Raw genomic sequence first — 27,931 nt, 5'->3', positions numbered from 1 at the left:
GCTGTCAAAATAAACACTGAAGAGGTGTATAAAATAATCCTTTTATTTATGGAGAGCTTATTCTTTTTCATTTTATTTACACATTCAAAAGGCGTAGTGACAGAAAAAATTGTTACAAGGAAAACGACCTCTGAGGCTTTTCTGCAGATTTGTTAAGTATTTCCAGCAAAAAAGAGTAGGACTCAAAATGAAAATGGACTAGAGGAGTTCTGCAGATGAAATATGGAAAAGGTAAAATGTTAAAGTTTACAGTGTTTTCTTTTAGAAAAACAAAACATGAAAATAAAACAAACTGCTGAACTGTTTATTAGAAAACATTAGTAAATATTTTTTATGTTTTTTAATGATGCCTATTAGGGTGAGAATTTAGAAGAAAATACATCAATTATCAAATGTTTTATAGATTAAATGTTCTCCGTAAATCCTTTTGAAAAACAATGGACTAATTTTACAAAAGAGCAAAATCCATAACAACAGCTTTTGAAAAAGAAATTACAAAAAAGACGACCTGATGTTCTGCTCTTCTTTTTAACGAGATTTAGGGGATTTTTCAGCTCTACAATGAACAATAAAGGAGGGATTTAGTTCCTTAGGTGACTTTGGAAGGGCAACCAAGCATCTGGAGAGATGTACTGTTGATCATTATCTTTCCAGGAAAAAAAATCACAGACCTTGTTGGTTGACCGCCAGTCATCTCCAGCACTTCAAGGTCATCATCAGATGGAAACCTCAAGCTCAAAGAATTATCTCTAATGAAGCAAAGGCTTTGAAGGCTGCATGTGAATTTCACAGATCTCCTCGCAAGTGGATGGAAACTCTTTGAAGTAGTGACAAAAAAATAAAAAAATGAAGACTTTTAACCTGAACGTGTTTCCATTTAGAGAAATACTGTCTTCTCATTTCTTATCAGTCTCAAGTTGCAGGATGACCCCTTTAAATCACCTCACATGGTCCCCAGCTTCCTTCACTGTCTGTATCTGCAGCTCATGATTTTTGGTTTACTGAATTTCATTAGGGTAGGCGAGCATGAGCTTATAATTTTAGACTGTTGACAAGCTTCCCACACAGCAAAGGGAGAAAAATGCACAGACACACACACTGACTGACATTAAGAAGTAGACGCAGGTGTCATGGAAACTGCAGTCACTTAAGAGGGTTGCCATTAAATCTCCAAAAAGAAAAGGTGTATTACTCAGTAATGGCCTTGGGGATTCTTCCTTCCTGTTTATATGCAAAAAAACAAAACAAAATAGAAGAACAAATTACTTTTAAAAGAACACCACGTGTAACATTTTGCGTGTTAAGTTATGTAATTGAATGTGCTGCCTTTGTTTACAGATTTTTGTCGAGCAAGGATTTCCAGAACTTTGCAGTTTCACATTCTATAACATAATGACCATAAATTTAAATGTGTTTAATCAGGATTCATTGGGATATACTGAAGAAAAAGTGCATAGTTGATACATGGTTCAAATGTTTTTTTAAAAATAAATTCTAAAAATTGTGTGCATCTTTATCACGCTTCTTTTACAGTTACCCCAAAGTAAAACCAATAAATGAGTTGATGATTAATCTGAGTTTAAATACAGCTGTTCTGTGAAGCCCTTAAAGCTCAACCACACACCGCTCAAAATGTTGCCATTCGATCAGAGAAGGTGAAAGGAGACCCATGCTAATTTAGGAGAAACTGCAGAGATCCACAGATCCACAGTAGGAGAATATATTGATAGATTAAATGCCTGTCATGGATTCCACACGTCTGACCTTTATGAAAAAAGCTATTGTTATAAGAAAACCATAGGAAGTCTCATTAATATTTTGCAACAAGTCAGGTACGGGGCACAACAAACATGTGTAAGAAAGTTCTCTGATCAAATGAGGCCAAAACCTGAGTTTTTGGCCTACATGCAAATTGCTGTGTTGTTGATAATTAAAACTGCACATGACCCTGATCACATTATCAGCATGATAACACATGGTGATAGCAGCATCATGACCTATAGGTACTTTTCTATAACAGGCAAAGGGAACCTAAATTGACCTGAATATGCATGGAGCTAAATACCGGGTAAACATGAAAAAAAAAAAAAAACTGTTAGAGGCAGCAAAAGCTTTGAGACTCTGACAATATGTATTTCAACTGGAGAACAACCCTAAACATACAGCCAGAGATACAAAGGAATAGTTTAGATATCCATATCCATGTGTTTCAATGTCCAATCTTTGGAATAAAGTTATCTTCTTCATGAGGTTTAAAGATGTTACCTTTACACTACAAGGGATTATGTGCAGAAGCTGAAAGACTGTGACCTGTGGTAGTTTTTCTTTTACCGTTTGAAGAATACATTGTGCCTTAATCTAGGCACAGTATAAATAAAGATTTTTCATCTTTTAGATAACTGAATGAGGAATAAAATCTAGAAACTCAACTTAGTGTTTTACTAAATATGTATACAAATTGGTCGCCTGAATATTTTTCAACTTTTGCTAAAGAAAAAAACCCTACAGTGCTTGCAAACACTTTCATACCATTTACATTTCACATTTTTTGCGTTACAATCACAAACTTAACAAAATTGATGTTATAGGAATTTTGTATGATAAAGCTACAGAAAGTAGTGCATAACAAGTGCACAGAAAATGTTACATGGTTTTTAAAATGGTTTGCAAATAAACATTTGAAAAGTACTCCCATTCTACTCAGATAATTAACTGAGGTTTGTGTTTGTAACAAGACCAAATGTGAAAATGTTCATTGGGTATGAATGCTGTAGATTTCTCTCCCAGTGAACAAAGGAACAAAAGCAAACCTATTGATATGACACCTTTATATATTTCAGTGTGCAGCAGGCTCCTGTTGTTTTTTTTTAATTTAATTCATTGAAATCAAGAAACTTCCCCACAATGCTGCGCAATTAAGCGGAGGAAACAACAGGGTGCAAATGGTGCCTGAACATGTTATTAGAGGTTGCTTCCATTTAACTTTGCCTGCCCTGTTGAAAAAAAAAAAGAAAAAAACTAATTTTGCATTTTAATTTCACATTGAAAGGTGAAGCATGTAAGGAAATGACAAAAACAAAAGACTACGACTGTGTTTAAAAAAGGACAAGTTTGTATTACGAGTACAAGAAAACATTTGCTTGTGTTACGTCTCCTTGAATAAAACACATGGAAGTTCCTCTAGTACATTCCTTATCATAGTCTCCAAGGTGAGCACAGACCCAGGGAGTCAATGGTGTGCCTAGAAGGAGCAACACACTGTTGGACGATGGAAAAAAGTCTCATACATACACATGAATGAAAAAACTTTAAATGTAATCAAACAGCGAGAACAAGCACACAGTGCTCTAAAATCGTTCGAAAATCTGTTGAATCATTCATGAGCAGCTTTCATGGGTTGTGGTCCTCTTAACATTTTGCAGTGAAACTTAAAACATTCAGATGGAGCGTGTGGTGTGATGAACACAGGGGTGGTAGCTAGCAGCCTTTATAATAATGCACTTGGACAGTTTAGGTCAGGGATTTAATTCAGTCTTGGAAACCCTGTTTTCCTTTTATCCTGGTGAAGACTTAGCAGAGCTGGGAAGCTTTGACCTCTGAGAAAAAAACGGTTTTGTTTTAGGCAAGGCAGACACATGTGATGTCTAAGTGATGTTTAGCCACAACAAAATAAATGTTCTGGGTTGTCTCTTGCTTCCGAAGCTCAGTTTTCCAACCTATGAGGTCATATACCAAAAAAACAACCTTTTACAATCTAAAGTAAATCTTTCAGATTGTTTTTGTCACTAAAAAACAACAGGGAGCATTATATAATATTCAGAAACAATTCCACTGTATGTGTATGAAAACCACTTTGGCAATGTATTTCACCTCTACGACTCTCCAGCACAGTAAATAACCACATCAGCAGAGAAATTCTCCCACACACTACACCACAGCTGCTGGTTCTGCACAATACAAGATGAACACGGAGTTTGATTGGGCCAGCTCAGTCTCTGCACTTCTGCAGATGAGAAAATTAACACATTAACCAGCATCAGAGAGAAGAAATGCTGGTTTTAACCCCACTGCACACGAAAAGACCTCGGGTTAAGTTTAGACTGGGCTTTAAATTCAGTGGCAGTGCCCCACTCATCCTCTCCATCATTTACAGTCCTTCCTAGGATCTGGCTCACAGTCCCGCTCTGAAGGTGAGAAGGCTGTGGTGTTTCCTTCAGCAGTGCGGTGACAATGTGAGAGGCGAGGATGTTGGAGTTGTGATTGTGGGGTCGCTGTTTGTCACAAGCAGGACTCACAGGAGCCGATGTTTGTGTGCAGAGGCTTCTTATTCTGCTCTTTGTGATTCCCGTTGTGAAGAACAGAATACCTGAGGGGAGACACAGAGGGAGAGATTTGATGGGACAAAGAGGAAAATCACAAAAAAGATGGTTAAAGAACATAAGTAATTCATGCCTTTTCAAGTCAAAAAAATAAAATTTTGAATCCAAAAATAGCCACACATCACAACTTCCATAATATTTTTCTGGGACATGTCTTCAACCTTCAGTACAGTAAGACATTTTTTAAATTATTTAAAAGAACAGAGTACACGAAGAAAATCTTGAAAGAGAGAAATGCCTCTACAGTGGTTCACTGTGCATCCGTGAAAAGAATAGTGTGCTGACACTACCTTGTGCTTTTTATTTTAGGATTGTCAAACTGTGTTACTGTATCATTGGCATCCAGCTAAAAATACAACCTAAGGTATGTAATGTCTAGACAACTTCAGATCATACTTTCAGTCTGTGATCTACGTGTGTCCTGCACGCTCATTGATCTCCCATAAAAGAGTTCATACAGCATGAAGATTGAAGTAGATCCACCATTTTACAACTCTGTTCTATAGGCAGAAACTTGTGCAATCAAAAACTGAATTTGAATTGCTCAAACTGAATCTCGTCATCATCTCATCATCTTCCGCTTCATTTGGGACCGGGTCGCGGGGGCAGCAGACTCAGTAGAGACACCCAGACGTTCCACTCCCCAGATACCTCTCCAGCTCCTCCAGGGGGAGCCCAAGGCGTTCCCAGGCCAGCCGAGAGGCATAGTCTCTCCAGCGTGTCCTGGACCGTCCCTTGGAACACCTCCAGAGGAAGGTGTCCAGGAGTTATCCGGTATAGATGCCAGAGCCACCTTAACTGGCTCCTCTCAATGTGGAGGAGCAGCGGCTCTACTCCGTGCTTCTCTCGGAGTGCCTGGCCACCTTACGGAAGAAGCTCATTTCAGCCGCTTGTATCCGGGATCTCGTTCTTTCGGTCATGACCCAAAGTTAATGGCCATAGGTGAGGGTAGGAATGTAGACAAATGTTAGTCCTTAATCATGGCCTCACCGAACTCCTCCCAGGCCCAAGTTTTTTCCTCTGCCACAGCCCGGGCCGCAGCACGCTTAGCCGCATGGTACCCATTAGCCGCCTCAGGAGTCCCACAAGCCAACCACAGCCGATAGGACTCCTTCTTCAGCCTGGCAGTGTCCCTTACTGCTGGTGTCCACCACCAGGTTCGTGGATTGCCGCTGCGACAGGCACCGCAGACCTTACAGCCACAGTTACAGGCAGCAGCATTGACAATAGATGCAGAGAACATAGTCCCTCGGGCTCTATGTCTACAACATCCCCCGGAATCTGGTCAATGCTTTCCCGGAGGTGGAAGTTGAATACAGCCCTGGCCGAGGGCTCTGACAGATCAGAATCAGAATTAGAAAAGCTTTATTGCCAAGTACGTTTTTGGACATACAAGGAATTTGTTTTGGCGTGAGGGCAGACCCTCACTATGCGCTTGGGCCTGCCAAGTCTGTCTGGCTTTCTCCTCTTCAAGCAGATCTAACGCACCACCAGGTGTTGATCAGTGGACAGCTCGGCCCCCTCTCTTCACCCGAGTGTCCAAAACATGCGGCCAACATGCGGTTGAAAAGAGTTTTGACAATTTAGACATGAAATGTTTCATGAAGACTTCAATAAGTTGTTTATTCATAAAGTTTTCCTTGGGTATTTACAGTACGTTAATGGATACAATAGTGACTTGGTATAAACCTTTGAACTGATAAAAAAATCTCCACTGTATGGCTAAAGCATGTTGTAATTTTAGCCAATACCTACGTAATAAAAATGATAAAATATATCAAAAAGGAAGGCTGTATGACATAAAAACGTGGGGAAAAGGTAATTTTATTTGATATTAAATGGTCTAGACGTTTTTATGGCTTGAAAACATTTACCAAAATTGAAGAAGAATAAAGCTACAAACTGCAAAACACATTTACAATTAAGGAAATGACCAACTCCTGTTTTGTTCTTTAAATCAGCCTGATCTTCAACAAGCTTATTAACTGTGTGGAATAAAAAATTTATTAAATGACCAATTAATAAAAGTGTAACAAAAAAGTAATACAATTACATCTAGTCCAGGCAGATTCAGCTAAAACAGAGCTTAAGTCTGTTTTTATTCTGGCTTAAAAAGAAGAACATATTTGAAAAACAGTTACATACTCAATTTAAGTCTCTGTTGTGTGTTACAGAATCATTTAAGGAAGCAAATTCAATCTGTCAGAACAATCCCTCAGCAGAAAAAAAGTGAACTGTACCATTTGTTCAAATTAGATATGAAAAGAAGGTTTTAAGTGAAATATAATAAAAGCTAATTTAGTATTTGCAACAGGCCTCACAGATCTGCAAGCCCTGATATATTTGCATTGGAAATGTGCTTCACAGTCCACAGGCATGCTTACATGTTACTCTATACATAACATGAATGCTGGAAATAGCAACCTAGATTTTCTTTCTCTCTCTCTCTCTCTCTCTCTCTCTGTGTGTGTGTGTGTGTGTGTGTGTGTGTCACAGAGACCTCACCTTGGGCTAAAATCATTATGAGCTGTTTAGAAAAACACCCCGACCAAAGACACTTCCTGCTTTCAAACTGGCCGTGAAGTACACCTTCCAGACAGCCACCAACATTTAGGGCTTTGCTGAAGGAAACAGGCTTCAGATTTTTAACGAAGCAGAACACAAAATTGCTCCCACATTGCAGCATTAAACCTTTAAATGGCTTCAATGTTGTGCTCTGAATGTGACCACAGTGATGCTTCAAACCTTGGAGTCACAATCAGTTCGCCAGCAAATTTCTGAAAACCTTCAGCTAAGCTTTCATCTGCATGCATGTACATTACATGGCTGCATTTACAGTAATATGTAATTACATTATGTAACTATTGAGATATAAGGATTCTGAGTTTATTAATTAAATAACCATTGCCTTAGCAGTGTATCAATGCATAGTACAATGTATTTAACAACACTGCAACAAGCCCAAGTAATCCTATAAATGATGCAGTGATCTGTAAAGTTCTGTTAGAGCCAAGTGGAAAAAAGGACTACTGACCCAGTAAATCATACAGAATCAAGTTAGTTTAATCCTGCAGTTAATACTTTGTACCCACGTGACTTTATAGGTCTCAGATAAACACTCAATCAAGCATTTAAAAGGGAAGAATAGCGGCAGTGGGTAGGTGCTGGTGTACTGTCGTCAAGAAGGTGGCTCTTGGAGTAGGACCCAAATGCAGACAGGCAGGCAGAGATGTGTAAAGGTGAAAAAGGTCTTAATAAAAAAGGAAAAACTCACAACAGGCAGGTGGCAACAGATGCAGGCATGAGCATACAGTCATCCAAAGGTGTGGCAAGGCAAAAAGAATACTAAAGCAAGGAGTGAACAGAACAGAAGGGTATATGTAGAGCATGGTATGGGTGAAAGCAGTGAGACTGATTAGAATAAAATAGGCAGACCAAATGAAGCTGATTATGAAGGCAGTGGCTAAGAGTGGAAACAAAACCTGATAGGAACTGAAAAATAAAAAAAAAGACCACAAAACCAAAAGATACATCTAAAATGCACCATAACCAGAACAAGTAAGAACCTAAAGAAATGAACTAAAGCGTCACCTGAAAAACATAAAAAATCATGTTGAGAGACAAGACCAACACCAACAAGAAAATGTGCATTGTGAAGCTGAGGGAAAACAATCAAGTAGTTTCACATTTTCTAATTGGGCTAACAATCAAGATCCTTATGTGTTTGTGTTTTTTTAAATTTATTTATTTATTTATTTTTTATTACTTTCTGATCCTTCCTGGGTTGCTTAATATTGTTGTTTAGGTTTTGCCATATCAGTTTACTCATTTGTGTTGAGTTTCTTATTTTGAGTGTTTCTGCATTTTAGTTTAGTTTAGACTCCTATGTTAGTGTTAGGCTTTTTCCCTTTGGTTCATAGATCTGTTGTATGTAGTTCAGTTCCCTCTGTGTTCTGTCTGTGTTTATTAGACTCCTTCCCTTAGTTCTCCTGCTCAGCATCCTCCCCCAGTTGCCCCACATCCCTCTGTTTAGACTCAGCAGGTTTTGATGTCACTCTTCACTCCTCCTCAGTATTTAAGTTAACTGGTTTTCAGTCTGTCTTGCTCTCTTGTTTTTGGTCATTATAATGAAATCCTTCAACTTAAGCTGCTTTCAAGCTCTTGTCAGCACTTTGGTTGTACTTTAACATCCAACATGACAGACATATATTGTTTTCAATAAAGAGGACCCAAATGCAGACAGGAGGTAGGATGTAATATAATAATATTTTAAAATAAGACTTTCACTGAAACCATCCAAAGCCCTTCACCCCACCCACCACCACCAAACGATCTCTTCATCATGGCACTAGTAAATGAACATGTTCCATGAAGCAGCAAGGTAACACTTTGTCAGTTTAGTTAATATGTTGGAGGAGGGAAAAAATGAGCAAATATGAGGATTCCATCTCCAAAACTCCTGCTCTTGTGAGAGTTTTCCTGGTCTAGAGTGTATCAGTATCGATCTAAAGTAGCCCAAAGAGAGAACAGTGGGAAACTAGCAACAGGGTCATTTGCAGCCAGGGTGCATTGATGCATGTGGAGAGTGAAGGCTGGCCCTTGTGGTCCAATTCAACAGATGAGCTACTGCTGCTCAAATTGCTGAAGAAGGTAATTCTGGTTCTGATAAACATGTCTTAGAGTGTACATCTTAGTTGTATTCATAGGGGCCTAGCCACTTACAGGACTTAAATGAATCTGCTGCTAACCTCTTTGTGCCTGATACCATAGCAAACCTTCAGGGCTCGAGTGGAGTCCATGTCTTGACAGGGCAGGGCAGGGCTGTTTTGGTAGGAAAAGAGGGACCAACACACCATTAGGCAGCTGGTCATAATGTTATGGCTGATCGGTGTATGAGAAAGACTAAAACCTAGAACTCTGTGATATAAATTTGCCCGAAAGACCAAAGCTCACACTTCATACTTAAGCAGAAAACTGTGAAAGCATAAGTACTGTCATATGTCAATGTGAGCAATGTGTAGTACATAATTTGGTTAGGACACTATGTACAAACACTACGGGTACGCATTTGGAGCCCATATTTAATTTAATACTTGGATCAACTGAAACTCCAAAGCAGGACATGTGGCTTGATCCGTACAGTGTTTATCTGTGGTTTTATTTGTACACAGCTGAACCAACGGGCCAACTGGCAGAGCAAGAGACAGGATGGAGATTTGTTTAATGAGGGCAGAGGAGAGCCACAGCGAGACAGAAGGCCCGGATCACAAGCAGACTAAACAGTTCTACATATTTCAGGCAGCAATGTGGCAAACATTCATCTTGATGAAGTGCTCTTGATGAAGACTGAACAGGCTGTAAGGTAGACTCTGACATCTGATGCTACATGTGGATGAGGTGGAAAGTAGAAATATATGTGTCTATTACAGCGGCATTATCCCCAGATGAGTATTGTGTAATTTTAAGGAAAATGAATAAAAGAAGATTTAAAATCTAGACATTATAATCCACATATTTTGGGCTCTAAATGACACATGGGAACACATTTCCTGTAGTGAGCAAGAAGCTAGTTCCAGAAACTGCTACATTTCCATTTATTACATTATTAATTCATTAAGCTGTTAAATGCAATCTGCAAGCTGTTAAATGCAATTTATTTAAATACAAAAACCATACTATGCAAATGTCTTTAGTAATTTCTTTACATATATTCACTAAGCAAACAAGATATTCTTGAACATTTTTATAGTTTTGGAGAAATCTGTTTTCTAATGTATTTCTACTCCATTATCTAACCATTGTTAAAGGAATGAAGTTGGTTACCTCCAAATTATAAATCATTTTATAAAATTAAATGGTTGAACCAGTGTTGTGTTTACATATGCACAACAGATGAATCATTCTCCTTTGTTTAAAAATAACAACAGTATCGTTTTTTGACATCATAAACAGTGTTTTAGCACCAACAAAAATATCATAAGAAGGATGATGCATTTTTCCTGTTCTGTGTCAGGTCTAAATGTTATTCTTAAAGATAAGACTTTCAGATAATGTCCACCTGCTCTTAGATCTAACACTTCCTGTTTTGCCCTCCACCTTTCTGCTATGATCATTACTTTATGCACTCACTACATAACATGTTGTCATGAACTGGACTCAAAATGAGGCAAAAATTTAACCAACCCCAATGTAAAATCTTGAAAGACATTTAGAGTCTGAAGAACTATTGATCAAGACCAGCTCATTTGATTTGGTCTTGATCGACCTGGTGCTTCGCTTTGTGGATTCTACGTTGTTTTAAAGTTTTTTATGTCTGTTGTTTTGTTATATTGTGACAAACCCCTGCAAAACGAAGTATCAAGTTTCTGAATAATGGAATTTAATAACTTTTGGATCCTGTTCATCATTGTGTTCCTGGTGTGTTTGGTGAGCAGCGTTTCTGCCAGTGATGACATTGCATTTATTTCCTACTCCAGCTGGTGGAGCCGCAAACTAAGGCCGGGAGTTTTAAACATCAGATTGTAAAGAGATTCTAAGGCACAGGTGGCAAAAGAAGATCTCAATAGTTAAAACAAAAAGGAAGAGGGGACCGTGAGGAGGAGTACGTGAAAATTGGCAGCTTTAGGATTCTTCTTCCTACAATTACTCTGTCAAATGTCTGATATCTCAGTAAAAAAATCGTGCAATTGGCAGCAGGAGTAACATATGATAAATGCTGTGTAACATTATTTGCTTAATGGAGACATGACTAAAGTCAGAGACATCAGTTTCTTTGGATGGATACACAACAATCAGAGCACACTGGGATGAGCTCCTGTCAAAGAAATTAGTTGGAGGAGGATTTTCTATAGGCCTATTTGTGAACATCAAGTGATGCACGTAGATGAAAACACGCACAGATCTGCACTCCGGATTATGAAATTCTGTCTGTGTCATTTTATCTGCCATGGGAGGTCGATCACATAACCATCATCTTGACATATGTGTGGGGACCAAAATGCACAAAGGCAGCAGTTAGGACCGCTGAACGTCCCACCCCCACTGCAGTGTCACGTTCGCCGGATCAACCAAAGTTTGTTCTATGTGATCTTGCCCCCCAACTTCACATACCCCACCACTATATAGATTGCCCTACGAGACACAACAAAAACCTTGATTGTTGCAATGGTAACATACCAGCAGCTTATAAAGCGCTGTGCCATGGACTTAGGGGAAGTCACACCACAACATTATTTATCAGCTGCCCAAATATCTAAAGCAAGACTAAAGGGAGAGGGATGTGTTTCGAAAAACATTCAGCTGTGGTATGTGAGGACATAGACTGGCAAATCATTTTTAAAAGCTGTCTTGATTTTGATGAACTGAAAGAGACAATAACTGAGTATATAAAGTTGCATTTTTATTAACGTTAGCCTCACTGTTAACTGTTATATGCTAGGGAGGCCTGGAAAAGGTTAAATGTCATAATGGGCAGAGTGGGGGAAAGAACAGTGGCCCCGACAAATAGATTTTTATCTTTTGCCAATGACCTGAATATTTTTTTATTTTTTTATTTTAGTTTGATAATATGTCATGACAATAACAGTCATGACTTTGCCAGTAACACCAAAGATCATTCTTTAATTATCCTAGGCAGATGTTGCAGCACCTGGATCTGATGGTATAAAAGGAAGGGTGATTATATCATATAAAATTCAACTAAGAGTAGGTTTTACAAAATTATGTCAGTGTCATTTAAATAAACATTATGTTCCCAAAATTTGGAAAAGTTCAAACATAATTACTGTCCCTAATAGGCAAAAAGTTGAATGATTTTCAACCTATTGCACTAACCAGTATCCTTTGTAAGTGCATGGAGAGAGTCATTGTAAACTTTCTGTCTCTGAGTGGATGTTTTGACCCAAATTAATTTGCTTATAAAACGTGTGGAGGTATTGCTACAGTGACCTTGATAAAAACAGCCAGCATACATCTGCAGCAGCATGGGAGTTATGCCAAGTTATTAGTTATTGATTTTACTGTAGTTCAGCCTTAATAGTATGCAAATGCACACATTGGTCAAAGGGTTGTGATATTAATATGAACAGCAACATCATTAATTGGACAAAGGAGTTCTTAACAGATCGACCACAGAAAGTGTGCAATGACCACCTCTGATATAGTCATTTTAAATACAGGAGCACCACAGGGAAGTGTAAATTCTCCTGTTTTGTTATCCTTTTACAAAAATGAGAACTTGTTTGAGCTGAATTCAAACTGCCATGTGTATAAGTATGCAGGTGACATGTGCTCATTGGTCTTAAGCAGTCAAATGACTCTGCGAAACATTCTCCTTATCTTAATCATATTGATTAGCTCATTAAATGGTGTAAGACCAGGTATTTGTTCATTCATGAAAGCAAGACTAAAGAACTAGTGGTACAGCAACACAGTCTGTCAGCATTTCTCACCTGTTGTCACTAATAATCATCCTTAAGAAGTGGTAATGAATTCAAATATCTTAGAACCTCTATTGATAGCACTCTTTGTTTTTCAGGGAGTGTAGGATTTCAGAAGAATCTTAATGCAATAGTTTTAACTTTTAACATGTGCACCTGGTATGAACACTTTGGAGTGAAGGACAGCAACACACAGTCCAGAATCATCAGCATGGCCAATAAGATCATTGGCATACCGCAAAGAATGCTGGGCGATTTGGGAGGGCTGGGAGACAAAAGACAAACAAAACAAATGGCCAAACAAATTGTGGGTGACCCAGGTCACCCCCTATTTGGGGAATTTGTTAAGCTCCCTTCTGGAATGCAATATAGAGCAGCAAGTGCAGCCCATAACATTTACAAGAAATCTTACATACCAAAACCCCAATAATGTTGCTCAACTGTCAAATATTATTCAGACTTAAGTTGTGCCTGTTGTTTGTTTGTGTCCTTGTTGTGCTTTGTGTCGTATATTATGGGTGTTTTTATGTTTTTAATCACCATGTAAAGCCAAAGGCAATTTCCACATACGTGGACAAAAAATACTATTATCGATATCACAATATTATTATAAAATTAGCTCTGACTGCTTGGAGCCAAAGCAGAAAGAAATTAAATGTGCTTTAAAGGCTGTACCCTTTGTAGCAATGATTAGGTCATTAAAGAAAGTGTCTTTTGGATCATGACTTTACTTTTGTAGGAGGATGGATGCAGCAAAGCATGACTGCATTTAATAAATGCAGGAGGAGAGAGTCCTAAAAGCCAAAGTAAAAGGCAACTGGACTTCCCTTGTTTCTAGAAGGTATTTCATTTCCTTTTCAAAAGGCTTTTTCAGTTCTGAACATGGTTACAAGTATCATATGTGATTGCATATCCAGAAATTAACGTTTTTTCAGTAAATGGAAAGCTTCTCTGACACATGAAGGTTTTTATTAATTAGATAAATATGGATCAACTCTGCAGTCACACTCCTAAACAACTTCAAATAAGTCAGTCTACAAATGACATATCCCAAATTCACTATACAGGCTACCTTTACACTGCAGCTGTTTTAATTATTCTCACTTATTACTGAAAAAAAAACAAAAAAAAAAAACATGTTCATTTATCTTAGTTAATTGAGCCATAAAAGAAGGAAAATATTTTTTTAAATGAGTGACAGTGGTTCTTATATATTCTACTGGTATTTGCATATAATTACAGTAGTCTGAAATCTTAAAAGCTCAGTAATTGCAAAATCATTTTAATATTATATAAAGGAAATCATTTACACACATTTATTTTTCCAACACAGTCAGTGTAATTTAAATAAAATCTGTAGTTTTTATAGCCTAATTCCTATTGGACAAATATCCTTCAACATACATGAACCTCTGGCCTACAGCTTAAGTGTAAGCTACTCTTCAATATACTGGATATATCTGATAGAAACGCTAAAGTATTTTAGTAGAGGTATTATTTTTCTCCTGGTTGCATGCAAAATTAAAAGCAACAAAAGCAAGCAAGATAAAAGATACATCCTGCTCAACTTTGAATGACACTACCTAGTGAAATAATAATCTGTCTCATGTCCAATTTAATGCAGTTCACTCGTAAGCTTCATGGACATTGGCTTTTCAGTCCTCTCATTCAGCTGCATTAACCTCAGGATTAACCTTCTGGAAATGAAACAGTGGAGCGCTTGTCCTTATGTTGTGTAGTCCTTTCATAAAGTAGATTTTCACATAGTATGATTAAATGGTAGAAGTGCTCAGATGCAACAAGGCAGACAACAAACATACCCACACATGCCTAAATACAGGAATCACTGTAAAACAAATAGGTTAAAAAGAGGATTTGCATTTGAATTTGACCCCCACATTTAGCATATTTTAAAAGCTGTTTATGATTTCAAAGTCAGAATTTGAGCATTACATGGTTGAGATTTCATGTTACACATATCTACTTCATCCTATGTAGTCCGAGAAGACTGTAGACTATCAAAATCTTGATTCATTTTGTGAGTGTGCGGAAAAAGCTGAGGCTTCAAAAAAGATTTAAAGCCACAAACCCGAGGCAACAGAGCTGACCACTAAACTTGCAGTTTGAATTGCAGTACCTAATCCCTAAACAAACAGCAAAAACATACTTCTGAGGATGGTTAAACATGAAACACACAACTCTTTTTTTAGATGTGTTGCTGGATTTTTGTTTTATTTTCGCTGGTTACCCTGACCTTTTATTTTAATCATTGTTATATTTGTCTGTGTCATGATTTGTTGGACCCAAGCACAGGTAAAATGATAGCAGGCTCATGACTCAGGTGATATATTTAAAGCTTTTTGAATGTTCCCACTGTTATTCTGCTTATTTATCATTGTTATAAATTTAAAGTATTTTAGGTTGGAGCTAAAGACCTGAGGTCATAATATTAGTATATGAGAGGCACCACTTGGTGAAATTCCACAAGTATCTATTATTTTCGACCTACTTTCTGACCAGTAATCCAACCTCCAATTTCTATATCTACAGATGGATGTTGAAAGTCCTTTTTTTCTTTTCAGTCCTTCACTCTTTTGATTAGCCTTTAGTCCGCCTTCTCTAGTATTGCCTTAGAATCTTCTGCTTCTCTTATTCTGTCTGAGCTACTCTAGTCAATGATAACAAATTGACCTCTTAGGCCCATGTTGGCTCTAATAATCTATCTGAACAAAAGCACTATGTTCTTTATCCCTGCCTGGTACTCAAAGTAATCATTTTGACATTTAATTTTAGGTCAAATTGACCTAAAACCCACACAAAAAAAAACAACAAAAATAGTTCAAGCAAAAGAAGTGGGGCACTGGTCCAAGTAAATCCTAATGTGCTGCATTTTAACTGCCTAGGAGGAGATTTTAAAAAAGGAACCCTGCACTCCACCCCTTAAAATAAATATCACTGAAAAGAGCTACAGTGGATGTTTTAAAAAGCTTGACACAAAAGACTACAAAACTTTGAGAATGTAAGTTAGGGTTATCATTCCCTATACTTCTGCTTGATGTTTGTTAGAAAAAACTTGATCACATTCTCTAGACAGAGATTTGAAGGTCTGAATACACTCAAGCATCACAAGATCTTTTCTTATTTCTGTCATTTGTTTTGACTATAGTGTTATATATAGTGTCTATAGTGACTATAGTGTCTGTGCTGTTGACCAAGAAAACAAGCTAACTCTCTCAGCCACACACTACTTGAGACATGAGCACCTCACTGAGAAATCAGCTCATATCATGCCGTGATGGTGATGATAGGAAAGTACAAAAAAACTCGAGTTCAAGAAGAACAGAGATTAGACAAGATGGCAGAAGATAAGTCAAAAGAAGTTGTACTGAACTTGTAGTGCACAATAAACAAAAAATGTATTTTGACAAAGAGCTTGGAACTGTTAAAAGATTTGAAGAAAAAAAAACATTTATTGTTTAAGCCAATAGTGATGCGTTCTGTGGTTTAGAGTGACCAACGTGCAGGCAAGAGCTAAGCAGCAGCATGTTTAAAGGAGTCTTCAGCTTTATTTCCAAAGTTCTTCCAAAACGAAGGAAAACATTGCAGGTTCTTAACAAAGACGAAAAGTTCACAACTTACAAAATTGGCTTTGCAGGAACATGGTACAAAAAGCACATAGACATGGGTGGAGAACGGAAGGAACCAGCGAGGAACAAACAAAAACAGAGAGCTTATGAACAGAGGGAAGTGGACTATGGACCAATGAGAAACTGAGGCAGGTAATCAGATGAGATAGAATTCAGGTGTGGACCAGGTAGTAGAGAACTGAGGGAATGTGAATAGTTGCTATGGTGACAAGGCTAGAAACAAAACGAAACACGAGGGAAGCTAGATAAGAACATAACCAAAAGAACCTGACTACAAAGACAAAACTATAAATAACAAAGCTCAAGGAAACAGAACTAAGCAAAACTATGGACGGAGATAATAAGCCAAAAAAGACATAAGAACCTAGAATAATCATTAACTAAAGTAAACCGAGAAACTAGAGGGAATAGAAGAAACACCAAAACCTAATAATTAACAAAGAACCCATAAAGAAACCCTGACCGAAAATAAAACCTAAATCACAGAAAGGGAACCAGGACGAGAAGGAACAGAGAAAATAAACTAGTAAACAAAGAGCGCAGGTGAACAAATATTTAAACATAAATAAACACAGATATACTAAAAGGGAAACTAAACTAGAAACTACAAGAAAGACAAGGGAAATAGAATACAACAAATATAATAATAGTCATAAGAAAACCATAACAAATAATAGAAAATAAACTACTAAAATAACTTAGAGAAATTCCAAACTAATAGAAAACACAAGACCACAACAAAACCAAAGATGTCGCTTCACGACAAATAGTGTTTGCAGTGGTTTGTCTTTTAAGACAAACCACTGCAGTAAGCAAGGAAGATGATGTGTCTTTATAGCAAAATAACTATCAAGAAGTACCGTTACCTCTAAGGAAGAATAGAGCTTTTTTTGAATGCCTTGATAAAATAAATCATTTAAATTTTTCACATTTTATCACATCACAACCACAAACTTAAATATTGTTTAGTTATAATTTATGGCAAAGCAACACAATGTAGCACATACATTGAACGCCTGAGGTAAAATTATATGTTTGTCTATTTTTCTCCCCAGAAAAATGCAAATAAAAATCTAATACCCTTAAACCAAATGGAGTTTAAACAATTGCAATCCCAAATCATCTGATTAGACAATGGAGTCCACATGTGTTGATTTAATCTCAGTTTAAATACAACTGTTCTGTGAAGGCCTCAGAGGCACTCCAAACCAAAGGTGTTCCAGTAAGATTAGACCAAAAGTTTCCTTTTTAGTCAATATGGGGCTAAACAGTAACACTGTGTATCACCATGAACACACCACACACACCATGAAACATGGTAGTGGCAGCATCATGATGTGGGAATGCTTTACTTCGCTAGGTAAAGAGAATCAGGCCAGAGTCAATGGGAAGACCACTTAAAATGCAGGTGTCTCCTCTTTGACGTTAATTGTAGGCTTGTATGTAATGACAAACACATAGTTCAGTCCTAAGATAGTTATAACTACCAAGTGTTGGATGATCCCTGCTTGTTGTAAGTAGCTCTGCACTTACTCCCCAATGGCAGGTAGAGATGGGTTGAGGTTCTGTAATGGTTATCAAACATTACATTTTCCTCCCTTTGTTTAGTCTGTACCCTCACTGGAAACCTCACAGTATGTAAGGTGTTACCATGAACCCATAGTTTTCAACATTAGGCTACTGTAACGTCTATAAGCACCCAACTCCAGTCATTTGGATGACATGACAGCCCAATCACATACAAACCCATGATGTAGCCCTAATCAAATTCTGCCAAGCACTCATATAATGCTATCTAATGGGTCTAAGGGATTCGTAATTCCTGCTTACAATTATCTGTCCCACTCATGTCTCACCGGTTATCCCATTCCCATTTTCCATCATGTCATTTGCATAACCATCACTGGTCTTCATGTCTACCAAAGAACATTCTAATCCTAGCAATTCTTCTGGGTGCTTAATATGTCAGTCAGTGAGTGAACATTTTTCCTTTTAGATGATTTCAAACATAATTGACACAACTAAAAAATTGGGAGTCTGGATTACTATTTGAAATATGGAGAATCTTACACAGCTTACTGATATTTTAGGATTACTGTAGAAGTACTTCAGGCAAAATATTATTTGATTATTTGATCTCTGAAACAGCAGGGTTTACTATCCAAAGTCCAGAAACTTAAAAGCATAAACTTAGACTTAGTATAAGCAGCTTTGCTGACAAGATATACGTTGAAGAATTAGAGAAGGAGAACCTTTAGAAAATGTAATCTTTCTGGCAATTTTTCCACCTCACCTGAATGGTGAGGCTGGTCTGGAGAGATGTCAAAAAGCATTAGGAAGACCTACGAGATTTATTGCAGAGGCCAAAGAAACCAATCTGTGGCAGATAAACTGAGAAAGTGAAATACTAAAGGAATGTTGCAGCACAGATCGGTGTTATTATCCCAGTGCTTCAGAACCAAGCACATTTTAAGTATGGTTTGATGCGGAACGTTTTCTACCTTGTTTCCTAACTTTGAAAATGTTTTTGAAAAAAGCTTTGAGGCTGACGCTGGTTAACCCAAAAGAGCCTTAGCACTTAAGAATATTAAGTAAAAACATAGATGAGAAGCCCATGGTTAATTAGCTGAATTTGTAATTCAGTCTATCTCTGTCAGCATAACTTCTTACTGCTCCATGAGCCTCCTTCATATAAAGCTTTACAGTGCATGGAGAGAGCTGATTAGTGTACTTCCCATTCACAGTTAAAGCTTAAGTTGTTTGATTTCCCCCAAAACAGTCTTTAGTAGTTACTTCTTTTTAAAGCCAGACAATTTTCACTCTACTGAAATCTGCTACTTTTACTCTGCCTGTTGAAACAAAACAATCAATGAGTTTATATAGTGGCAACTTTCACTGAAATTGTATAACAGTATCTTTCACCTAAACAGCTCAACAAAAAAAAAAATATGAGAACAGCATCATTTTGGGATCCCAACCCTAAATTTGTTGTTGTTTTAACATCTGTAATTTTAGTGGTGCAAATACGTTTCTGTGTGGTGGACTCATCAATGTTCCAACAAACCCTGCTGAAGAGGTAATTCATCCATTTGATTCAGCTGTGTTGGATTTTTAATGCATCTTAAAAGTCACAGGAGTTGGAGTTTTATCATTTTTCACTAGGTAAAGGTACTTTACCCTGTCCTAGTGAGAGATTGTGCAAAGAGGGTTAAACATCCTTCTCTCTGTATGATGAGCATTGTGAAATGTTACTGAAGGCAATGCTTTTTTGCTGTCCTTTTCCTCAAACAGGAGCTGTACAAAATATTTACAACAGAGCCCCAAATTGTTGAGAGTATTGTAAATATTGATTATAGGTGAGAAACGCCACTAAGAAGCATTGAGAAAGGCTGACCAGTAATACTGAATGATGATATCAGTTTGTAGAGAAACAAGTAAAATCAAGTGATATGACTTGATAAAGTAACTCTGTGATAATTTACTGATATTTCAGAAAACAACAGAGCCAGGTTTAAACATTTGCTCAGTTTAACTGTTTTGCTCAGTTTAAATAAACTCCATTTCCCCTCTTGCCTCTGAACTCCTTTTCTTAACAGGTATAACACTTAATGATCTTTTCTTGAGCAACAGTAGTGAACACTGACCTTCAGTGTTGAACTGAGCAGTACTCAGGCTAAAAACACTGAACCTCCTGTTCTGGTTGTCTCAGAACGTTAATCTGGACTTCTGCCTGGACACATTTACCAGGGCATTGGGGTGAAGTCTACAGGACTCTAGGGAACACAATGCAACACAACATTTCTGCGTGCTTATACAATGCAACATCTGGACAAACAAGACACACCAAGTGTGGGAGGTGAATTCTCAAAGAAGACATGCTATTAATAGTTCAAGCTGACCAAGCAGAGCAAAAATAAGGACATGATTTTGTTGTGTGTGAATTCTTTAGGACTACGATCTGTGTACTGCTGGAACTCATTTGATTATTTCTGGATGGCTGATGTCTGCAACACATGGTAATTGCTTACATGAGTGTAATGACAAGAAATCGCCACAATGTGTGTGTTTGTGTATGTCTGGGGCTGCAAGTACATAGTGTGCCACATATGTAAGCCAGTTGTTCGTGTGTTTTATAAAACAACCAACTTTTGTGCGCAGAAATACAGCCATCTGCCAGTGTAAAAATTCTTTAAATTCCCCTACTGGGGTTTCCAAAGCTCCACTCAGTGAAATCATTTTTACATTCTTAACTTACCCAGCTGCTATTTTTTGCACCTTAAGGTCTGATCTGTTTCCATTCGTAGTGAACCACTTGCTGCCCTGGCTCTGACAGATTTGACACAAGGAGCGAACAGTGAATAAACTCCATCTTAGTAGCCAAAAAGGATGATGCAGAAAAAACTACCATGTATTATAGTTGAGAATATTTAAATACTACAAAAGTTAAACCTCCATGGCAACCAAAAAGACCTCAGAAAACCTATGTGTGTGATCACAGAGGAGATCAACACCCAATATCAAAGTTTGCTAAATTAACAGCAAACACTTTTTCTCAGAGGAAAAGAAGCCAAAAAACAGACGCAACAGACTTTGAAAATGTAAAAAACATTAAAATACTCTTTTAGAGGGATGAAGGACCCTAAATCGGCAAGATATTGGTGCGTGATCACAGAAGCATGAAACGCTTTGTTCCTAATAGTTAACAGGGTCACAAGGAACTTGCTGAGAAAAACAGATGGATGGATGTAGCAATCAGAAACCCATTATGCTCCACTGCTGTCATATTCCAAAATTGCAACCTGCCTGAAGTTTCCAGAAGAACATGACCAAGATAAGGAAGGCTCAAATCTGAGCAGTACTAAAAAAAGACACAAAAGCTGAAACTACATAGTCAAAAATATACTATATTGCCAAAAGTATTTGTCTGTCTACTTTTACATGAACATTGAACTTTGATGACATCCTATTCTTTATCTAAAAGGTCAAATTTGTTGATGGATCCACTGTTGTCAGCAATAGCAACTTTAACTATTTTGTAAACATCTTCCACAAAGTTAAGAGGTGTTTTCGTGGTTAGATGAGAAAACTAGAATGGCAGCATCCGCTCTAATTTATCTCAAATGTGTTCAAGAAGGTTGAGGCCAGGACTCTCCAAACCGAACTGTATAAACCTGCAGCCATGGAAGTGATTTTAACAACAGAATTAATTGATTTGGTGGGATATAGTGTATCTCAAGCCAGATTTTACAAGTTGTTCAGGACTGAGGTGTTAAGGTGGTACAAGTGTTCAGGACATAATGAAAAAGTGAGTCTTGCCAGACCAGATGGATGGGCTCAGTATTGGTAACAGAGCTGCACTTTGAATCAGATTCCAGGAAAGTGGTGTACTAGTATGGGATAGTATCAAAGTAATATTGCACATGTATACAGCCCTAAAAAAGAACCCCTACCCCTATACATTTCTGTTTTCACTTTTCTATCCATTTAAATGTTTGTCCATACTTTACCACACCACATTAATTAATATTGTTTCAGAAATGTAATGGCATTGTCCAGATGTTTCAGTCAGGTTTCAGAGCTCATCATAGCACTGAAACAGCTCTGCTGAAAGTCACTACTGATATTCTTATGGTCTCAGATAATGGACTTGTGTCTGTTCTGGTTCTGTTAGATCTCAGTGCTGCATTTGATACAGTCGACCATAATATTCTCTTAGAAAGGCTGGAATATGCTGTAGGGATCAGGGGAACCGCGCTAGGCTGGTTTAAATCTTATCTGTCTGACAGATTCCAGTTTGTTCATGTAAATGATAAATCATCTTTAAACTCCAGGGTTAAGTGTGGAGTACAACAGGGTTCAGTACTTGGGCCAATTCTCTTTACTATATATATATATGCTTCCAATAGGTCCAATTATCAGGCAGCATGGGATACATTTTCACTGTTACACTGATGATACTCAGCTTTATTTATCCATAAATCCTGATGAGCCCAACCAGTAAGATAGACTACAAGCATGTCTTGAAGATATAAAAACTTGGATGACTTTACATTTTTTGCTTCGAAATTCAGACAAGACAGACGTTGTCGTCTTTGGACCGGAGTCTTTAAAAAAGAAACTGCTTAGTCAATCACTTAACCTGGATGGCATTAAATTGACCTCCAGTAATACAGTAAAAAACCTTGGTGTTAGTTTTGACCAGGACATGTCATTTAAATCCTATATTAAACAGGTTTCTAGGATTTCTTTCTTTCACCTCTGGAACATTGTCAAAATTAGAAATATCCTGTCCAGGACTGACGCTGAAAAACTAGTCCATGCATTTGTTACTTCAAGGCTGGACTATTGTAATTCGTTACTATCAGGATGTCCACAAAATGCAGTTAAAAGCCTTCAGCTGATTCAAAATGCTGCAGCAAGAGTTCTGATGAAAATTAAAAAGAGAGATCATATTTCTCCTATTTTAGCATCCCTTCATTGGTTAAATTTAGAATAGAATTTACAATTCTCCTCCTCACATATAAAGCCCTTAATGATTTAGCTCCATCATACATCAGAGATCTGATTGTTTCATATGTTCCTAACAGAGCACATCGTTCTCAGACTGCAGATTTACTGGTGGTTCCTACAGTCTCTAGAAGTAGAATGGGAGGCAGATCCTTTAGTTATCAGGCTCCTCTCCTGTGGAACCAGCTCCCAGTTTTAGTCCGTGAGGCAGACACCCTGTCTACTTTTAAGGCTAGGCTTAAAACGTTCCTTTTTGATAAAGCTTATAGTTAGAGTGGCTTGGTTTATCAGGGAGGGAGCCTTCCTCCCTCCCTGTTGGTTGGAGTAAGGGGGAGTCAGGTTTAGCCTAAACCGGCTCAGTTATGGTTTAGGTGCAAACACACCCTCCATTTCTGCTACCTGTGTGACCCCTTCTCTTTTCTGATGGTTGTGATCAGTCTGACAGAGAGAGGTATCCCAATCCTTGTGGTTTTTAGTATAACAATGACCATCAGTGAGACCCTTTGTGGGGTTCCTTGAGACGACATTGTTGTAAATAAGTGCCGTTTAACTAAATAATCTGAACTGAAACTATCTCTATAGTTATGCTGCTGTAGGCTTAGGCTGCTGGAGGACATAACGACCACTTTCACCCTCTTCGCTACATTCTCACACTACTCTCCAATTTTGCATTATTTGCTGTTATTTCAGCTTTTAACTTTGTTCTCTCTTTCTCTTCCTAGAAGCTACACCTGGCCTGGTTCTGTGTCTACCAGAACACCTTTCTGGAGAGGGGAATCGTCCGAGCTTCTGCTGGCAACAACGTAATGCTCACCCTCTACAGATGATCCACATAGCCCTGTCTTTTAGTGTTTAACCCTTTCTCTCTCCTAGACATGGAAATTGACTGAGCTTAACTGTAACAAACTGTATGTGCTCTCTTTCAGACTCTAACCTTGAAAACTGGCTCAGAGTTTATCTGTTCTTTCTTTCTAGGTGAAACGACTAAAGGAGCTACATCCATTAACATTTACTTTTCCTTCCCATAGAAAGTACTCCTGGATCAGTGCTTCTTTGTTCTCTTTGTGTCTCTGCTCTGTTCTGTCTAATCCCCAGTCGGTTGTGGCAGATGGCCGCTCCCACTGAGCCTGGTTCTGCTGGAGGTTTCTTCCTGTTAAAAGGGAGTTTTTCCTCTCCACTGTCGCTACATGCATGCTCAGTATGAGGGATTGCTGCAAAGTCAACGCCAGTGACTGTCCACTGTCTCTACATGCTCATCCGGGAGGAGGGAATGCTGCAAGTCACTGACTGGATGCAATCTGCTGGGTTTCCTTAGATAGAAAAACTTTTTATCCAATTTGAATAAATAACTGAATCTGACTGCATTGTTCAGTTGTTAGGATTAATTGGAATGTATGTACCTGACTGTTGCGAAGTGCCTTGAGACAACATGTGTTGTGAATTGGCGCTATATAAATAAAACTGAATTGAATTGTTTCTGCACAGACCTCCTGAGGTCCCATCACATACTTTCATCTGGTTGAGGTCTGGAATTCGAGTGGGTCACCACAACACCTTGATCATTTATTGGTTAATCTGCTGAAGATTTGGGGAGCATTATTCTGTTGTTCACCCAACAGAACAAAGCTGGACAGATTTCATCTCAACAGGCCAGATCAGTTCCACATCAGCTTGTTTGACAGATATGTGGTATTTGTGCTGACATGCTGTGTTTGAGCTTGTTCTAACATTGCTGCTGTGATTTACAGTCAAAGATCTTTGGTCTCATCTGTCCAAAGGACATTTTTCTAGAGGTTATGTGCTTTGATCAACCCTGCAATGAACAAAGTCATGTTGTCATATTAGTTTTACAAAGGCTAAGGTTTCTCTTGGCAACGCTTCTAAACAAGCCTCGGTTGTTCAGACTTTTCCCAATTTCAATGTTTTTCTTTTTATACTATGTTTGGTTTATCTGAGGTATTTGTCATATCATCTCATTTAACCTTATTATATTACATTTTTAAGCGTAGTTTGGCTTATTTGAGCTTATTTTATTTCATTTTAGTCTAAATGAGTTTAGTTCATCTTAGCTCAATGTATCTTATTTGAATTTAGCTTGCCTTAGTTTATCTTGGCTATGTTTACCTTAGCTTCGCTAATGTTATCTTATCTTAGTTTATTTAATATTAGCTGAGCTTGGTTTAGCTTAGTTTATATTTGAACTTAGTGTATCTAATCCTAGCTCGGTACAGTTTAGTTTATCATAGATTAGTTTAGTTTATCTTTTCAGATCAGATCAAATGCCCTTCATGTCATTTAACACCCTGAGGCCTGAGGACGTAGTAGTCCTTCATACCATTTTTTCCAAGCTTTGCATTGTTCAACCTCTTGGTGTGCTTGCAAGGACATGCTGTTTAAATTTCATTCTATCTTTTATAAGTTCTGAGTGTGATTACAATGGATGCTGAAGCAAAATTTCTTCCACTAGCTTCCGACATTGTTTTGATCTCATATGCAGTAAGCATTTTTCTTAATGATTCCATTGTTCTGCTGCTTCTTTGTATGAATAAAAAAAATAAAGATTTTAACTTCTGATTAGCATACCTGGTTTGATATGAAAGAATTTTACAGCATTAGAACAGAAATGATTTGTTTTATTTCTATAAACAACAGTTCATTGTTTGTGTTCTTGTCTCTGTAACAGGAAACAAACTCAGCCAAAACAATTTCAGATATCAATGACATGTTTTTTGTCACTGCATCCTGACTTTATGTAAGTACATGTAATCACCAAAATAACAAAGTTAGTTAATCCTGCTGTAAACTATATTTGGATCTGTTCTAGTAAATATTTCACATTTGATAAAGTCTGCTATAACCAAATTACAACCAAAGTTTGTTTTTTGTGTCTGAACAATGTACCAGATAGTCTGTGAACATTTATGTTGTGGCAGATTTGGTTCCTTTGATCTCTGCTGTTTGAAACCAAAATTTTGTGTTTTTAGTGTTCACTGTTCAGATTTATTGGCAAAATATCTTACTTGAAGCAATTTGAAGCGAGTTGATCTTTTTAATCCAATTAGAAATGTTGTACATGTGCAACATTAAAAAAACAAAAACAAACTTATCCTTAAACAGCCTGGTACTTTGAAAAAACAAAATGCAAGTTTAAGGAGAACTGTGTTCGCTTTTTGTTTGAAAACAGATGCTCGTAAGGGTCACCTGTCAGGAAAGAAAAGAGCAAAATAGGCCACCTAATGTACCTGATTTATTCATAATTTGCCTTCTCTATATATTAGAAGAAAAACTAAGCCATGTACAAATAAACGTGGATGGCTTTAAGTATTTAACTGTATTCATAATTCTTTTTATTAACTTATTTATTCATTTTGTTTTGTTTACTTTTCATTAGAATGCTATGCGTTCAGTTTCTGCTCATGTTGAATTGAAAAATAAATAAACAGAAAATTACATCTTTCTGTTACATAAAAGTTAAAGAATGACATTGATAGGTAAGGGTTTTTTGGTTAGGACTAAGAACACAACACAAATTACTTATACAGCATTATTTTCTCACTAATTTCTGACCTCAGAGGAATGTATGTTGTCTTCATGATTTTCCATTAACAGCAAAGTGAAAAGCAAAAGCATAGATACAAAGGAGTTCCCTTTCCCAAGGCATAGTATATGTAGTATGATTCGGAAGGTAAAGTCTTTAAGATTATACAGCTGGATTTCTGCAGGCAAATATTATTACCTTCAGCCCCTCACGGGATCAGTCAGAATATCAATGATTTGAACAATAAGTTTGCTCCCCTTTTGATGTAATGGGGCATGAGGGTTGCCTTACTATCTTGAGCATGCACAACAATTTTGTTTTGGTCTTGTTGATTCATTATCATGGAGGCAGAATATCTAGGTCCTGGGTGCTACAGCAGCCTGGCAACAGCAGTGACAGATTTCCATGAGGTGTGGCGCTTGCACACCTGCGTGGCCTGGTCATCAGTTAATTTGAAGGAGGACTGCCCAAGCTGGGCTCATGCCAAAGCTGCAATCTACTCGTGGCCACAGTAGGCTGGTAATGCTCCAAATAGCCTGATTTAATTGTAATGCTTATGGCAGCACAACTGCTATGTAGTTGGAGATTGGTATATCTCTGCTCCTCCTGGAATATGGCTTCCTTTGGCAGAAAAGCTTCCCCCTCCAAATTGTACATATATCCTGGTTGCTGGAGGACCAAGGAACGTTGAGAGTTCCTTACACTGCAGCTCAGAAGGAGGTCTTCTTACATGTCTTTTAAGTTAGAGAACAGTTTCATTAAAATATTCATTGGGTGAATACTCCATAACCAGACAGACTCTAAGGTACAGGGTTATATTTACAACCTGCAAACACTTACTACTAAATTAACACAATGTGCTTATTCTTTGGAAAAAAGACCAGAACTAAACAAGGGGCAGCAGTTATATGACATCCTCCTTAGTTTTGCAACCCACGTCTGTAAACCTGAGATTTTCATAAACTATTGGCTTTTAAATCACAAGTGAATTTATTGTTGCTTACTGCAGCTTTCCTGCAAATGTCAAGGCTCATTTTAGCATCAGTTTATCAGTTCTTTCATTTTGTGCTGCATATTTCTGCTTATTTTCTTTCTATCTGATTACCAAGTTTGAATTGAGTTACTTTAAGGTATTCTATAACAGCACCTGCGGTTTTTCCTCTGATGTTCTTCCATTTTTCTTTAAAGCACTTTGAAATGCTTTGTGTACCAACATAAGTAGAATTGCTTTGCCAACTATAGTGCCTTAACAAATTCATATTTATCCATAATATGAAATAATTCAGATTAGTTACTTCAGGTCAAATATCGAGCTACAAATAGTATCCGTAGCAAAGGCCATGAGTTTACATAGATTTATTTTAAATTGATTTCTTTTGCCCAGGAGGAATGATTATACAATAAACAACGTCAATTATGTTT

At 37.6% G+C, this 27,931-nt stretch overlaps 1 protein-coding gene across 3 annotated transcripts in view; it reads right to left on the bottom strand.

Moving 5' to 3' along the window:
• Nucleotides 1-25: 25 nt before the first annotated feature.
• Nucleotides 26-27,931, bottom strand: part of htr4 (5-hydroxytryptamine receptor 4) — a 206,455-nt gene continuing 178,549 nt past the window's right edge. For all 3 annotated transcript variants that reach the window (XR_007036322.1, XR_007036323.1, XM_047353629.1), the window contains one exon: nucleotides 26-4,366. Coding sequence is in view for 1 of the 3 variants with exons in the window: in XM_047353629.1 (XP_047209585.1) it covers nucleotides 4,279-4,366 (88 nt within the window). In the remaining 2 variants the exon portion in view is untranslated. The remainder of the gene's footprint in view (nucleotides 4,367-27,931) is intronic.

Source organism: Girardinichthys multiradiatus, chromosome 23 (assembly GCF_021462225.1).
Source record: "Girardinichthys multiradiatus isolate DD_20200921_A chromosome 23, DD_fGirMul_XY1, whole genome shotgun sequence".
In the NCBI taxonomy this organism is placed as follows: domain Eukaryota; kingdom Metazoa; phylum Chordata; class Actinopteri; order Cyprinodontiformes; family Goodeidae; genus Girardinichthys; species Girardinichthys multiradiatus.
Note: the sequence above shows the minus strand (reverse complement) of the source record. Positions and strands in the feature narration are given on the sequence as shown.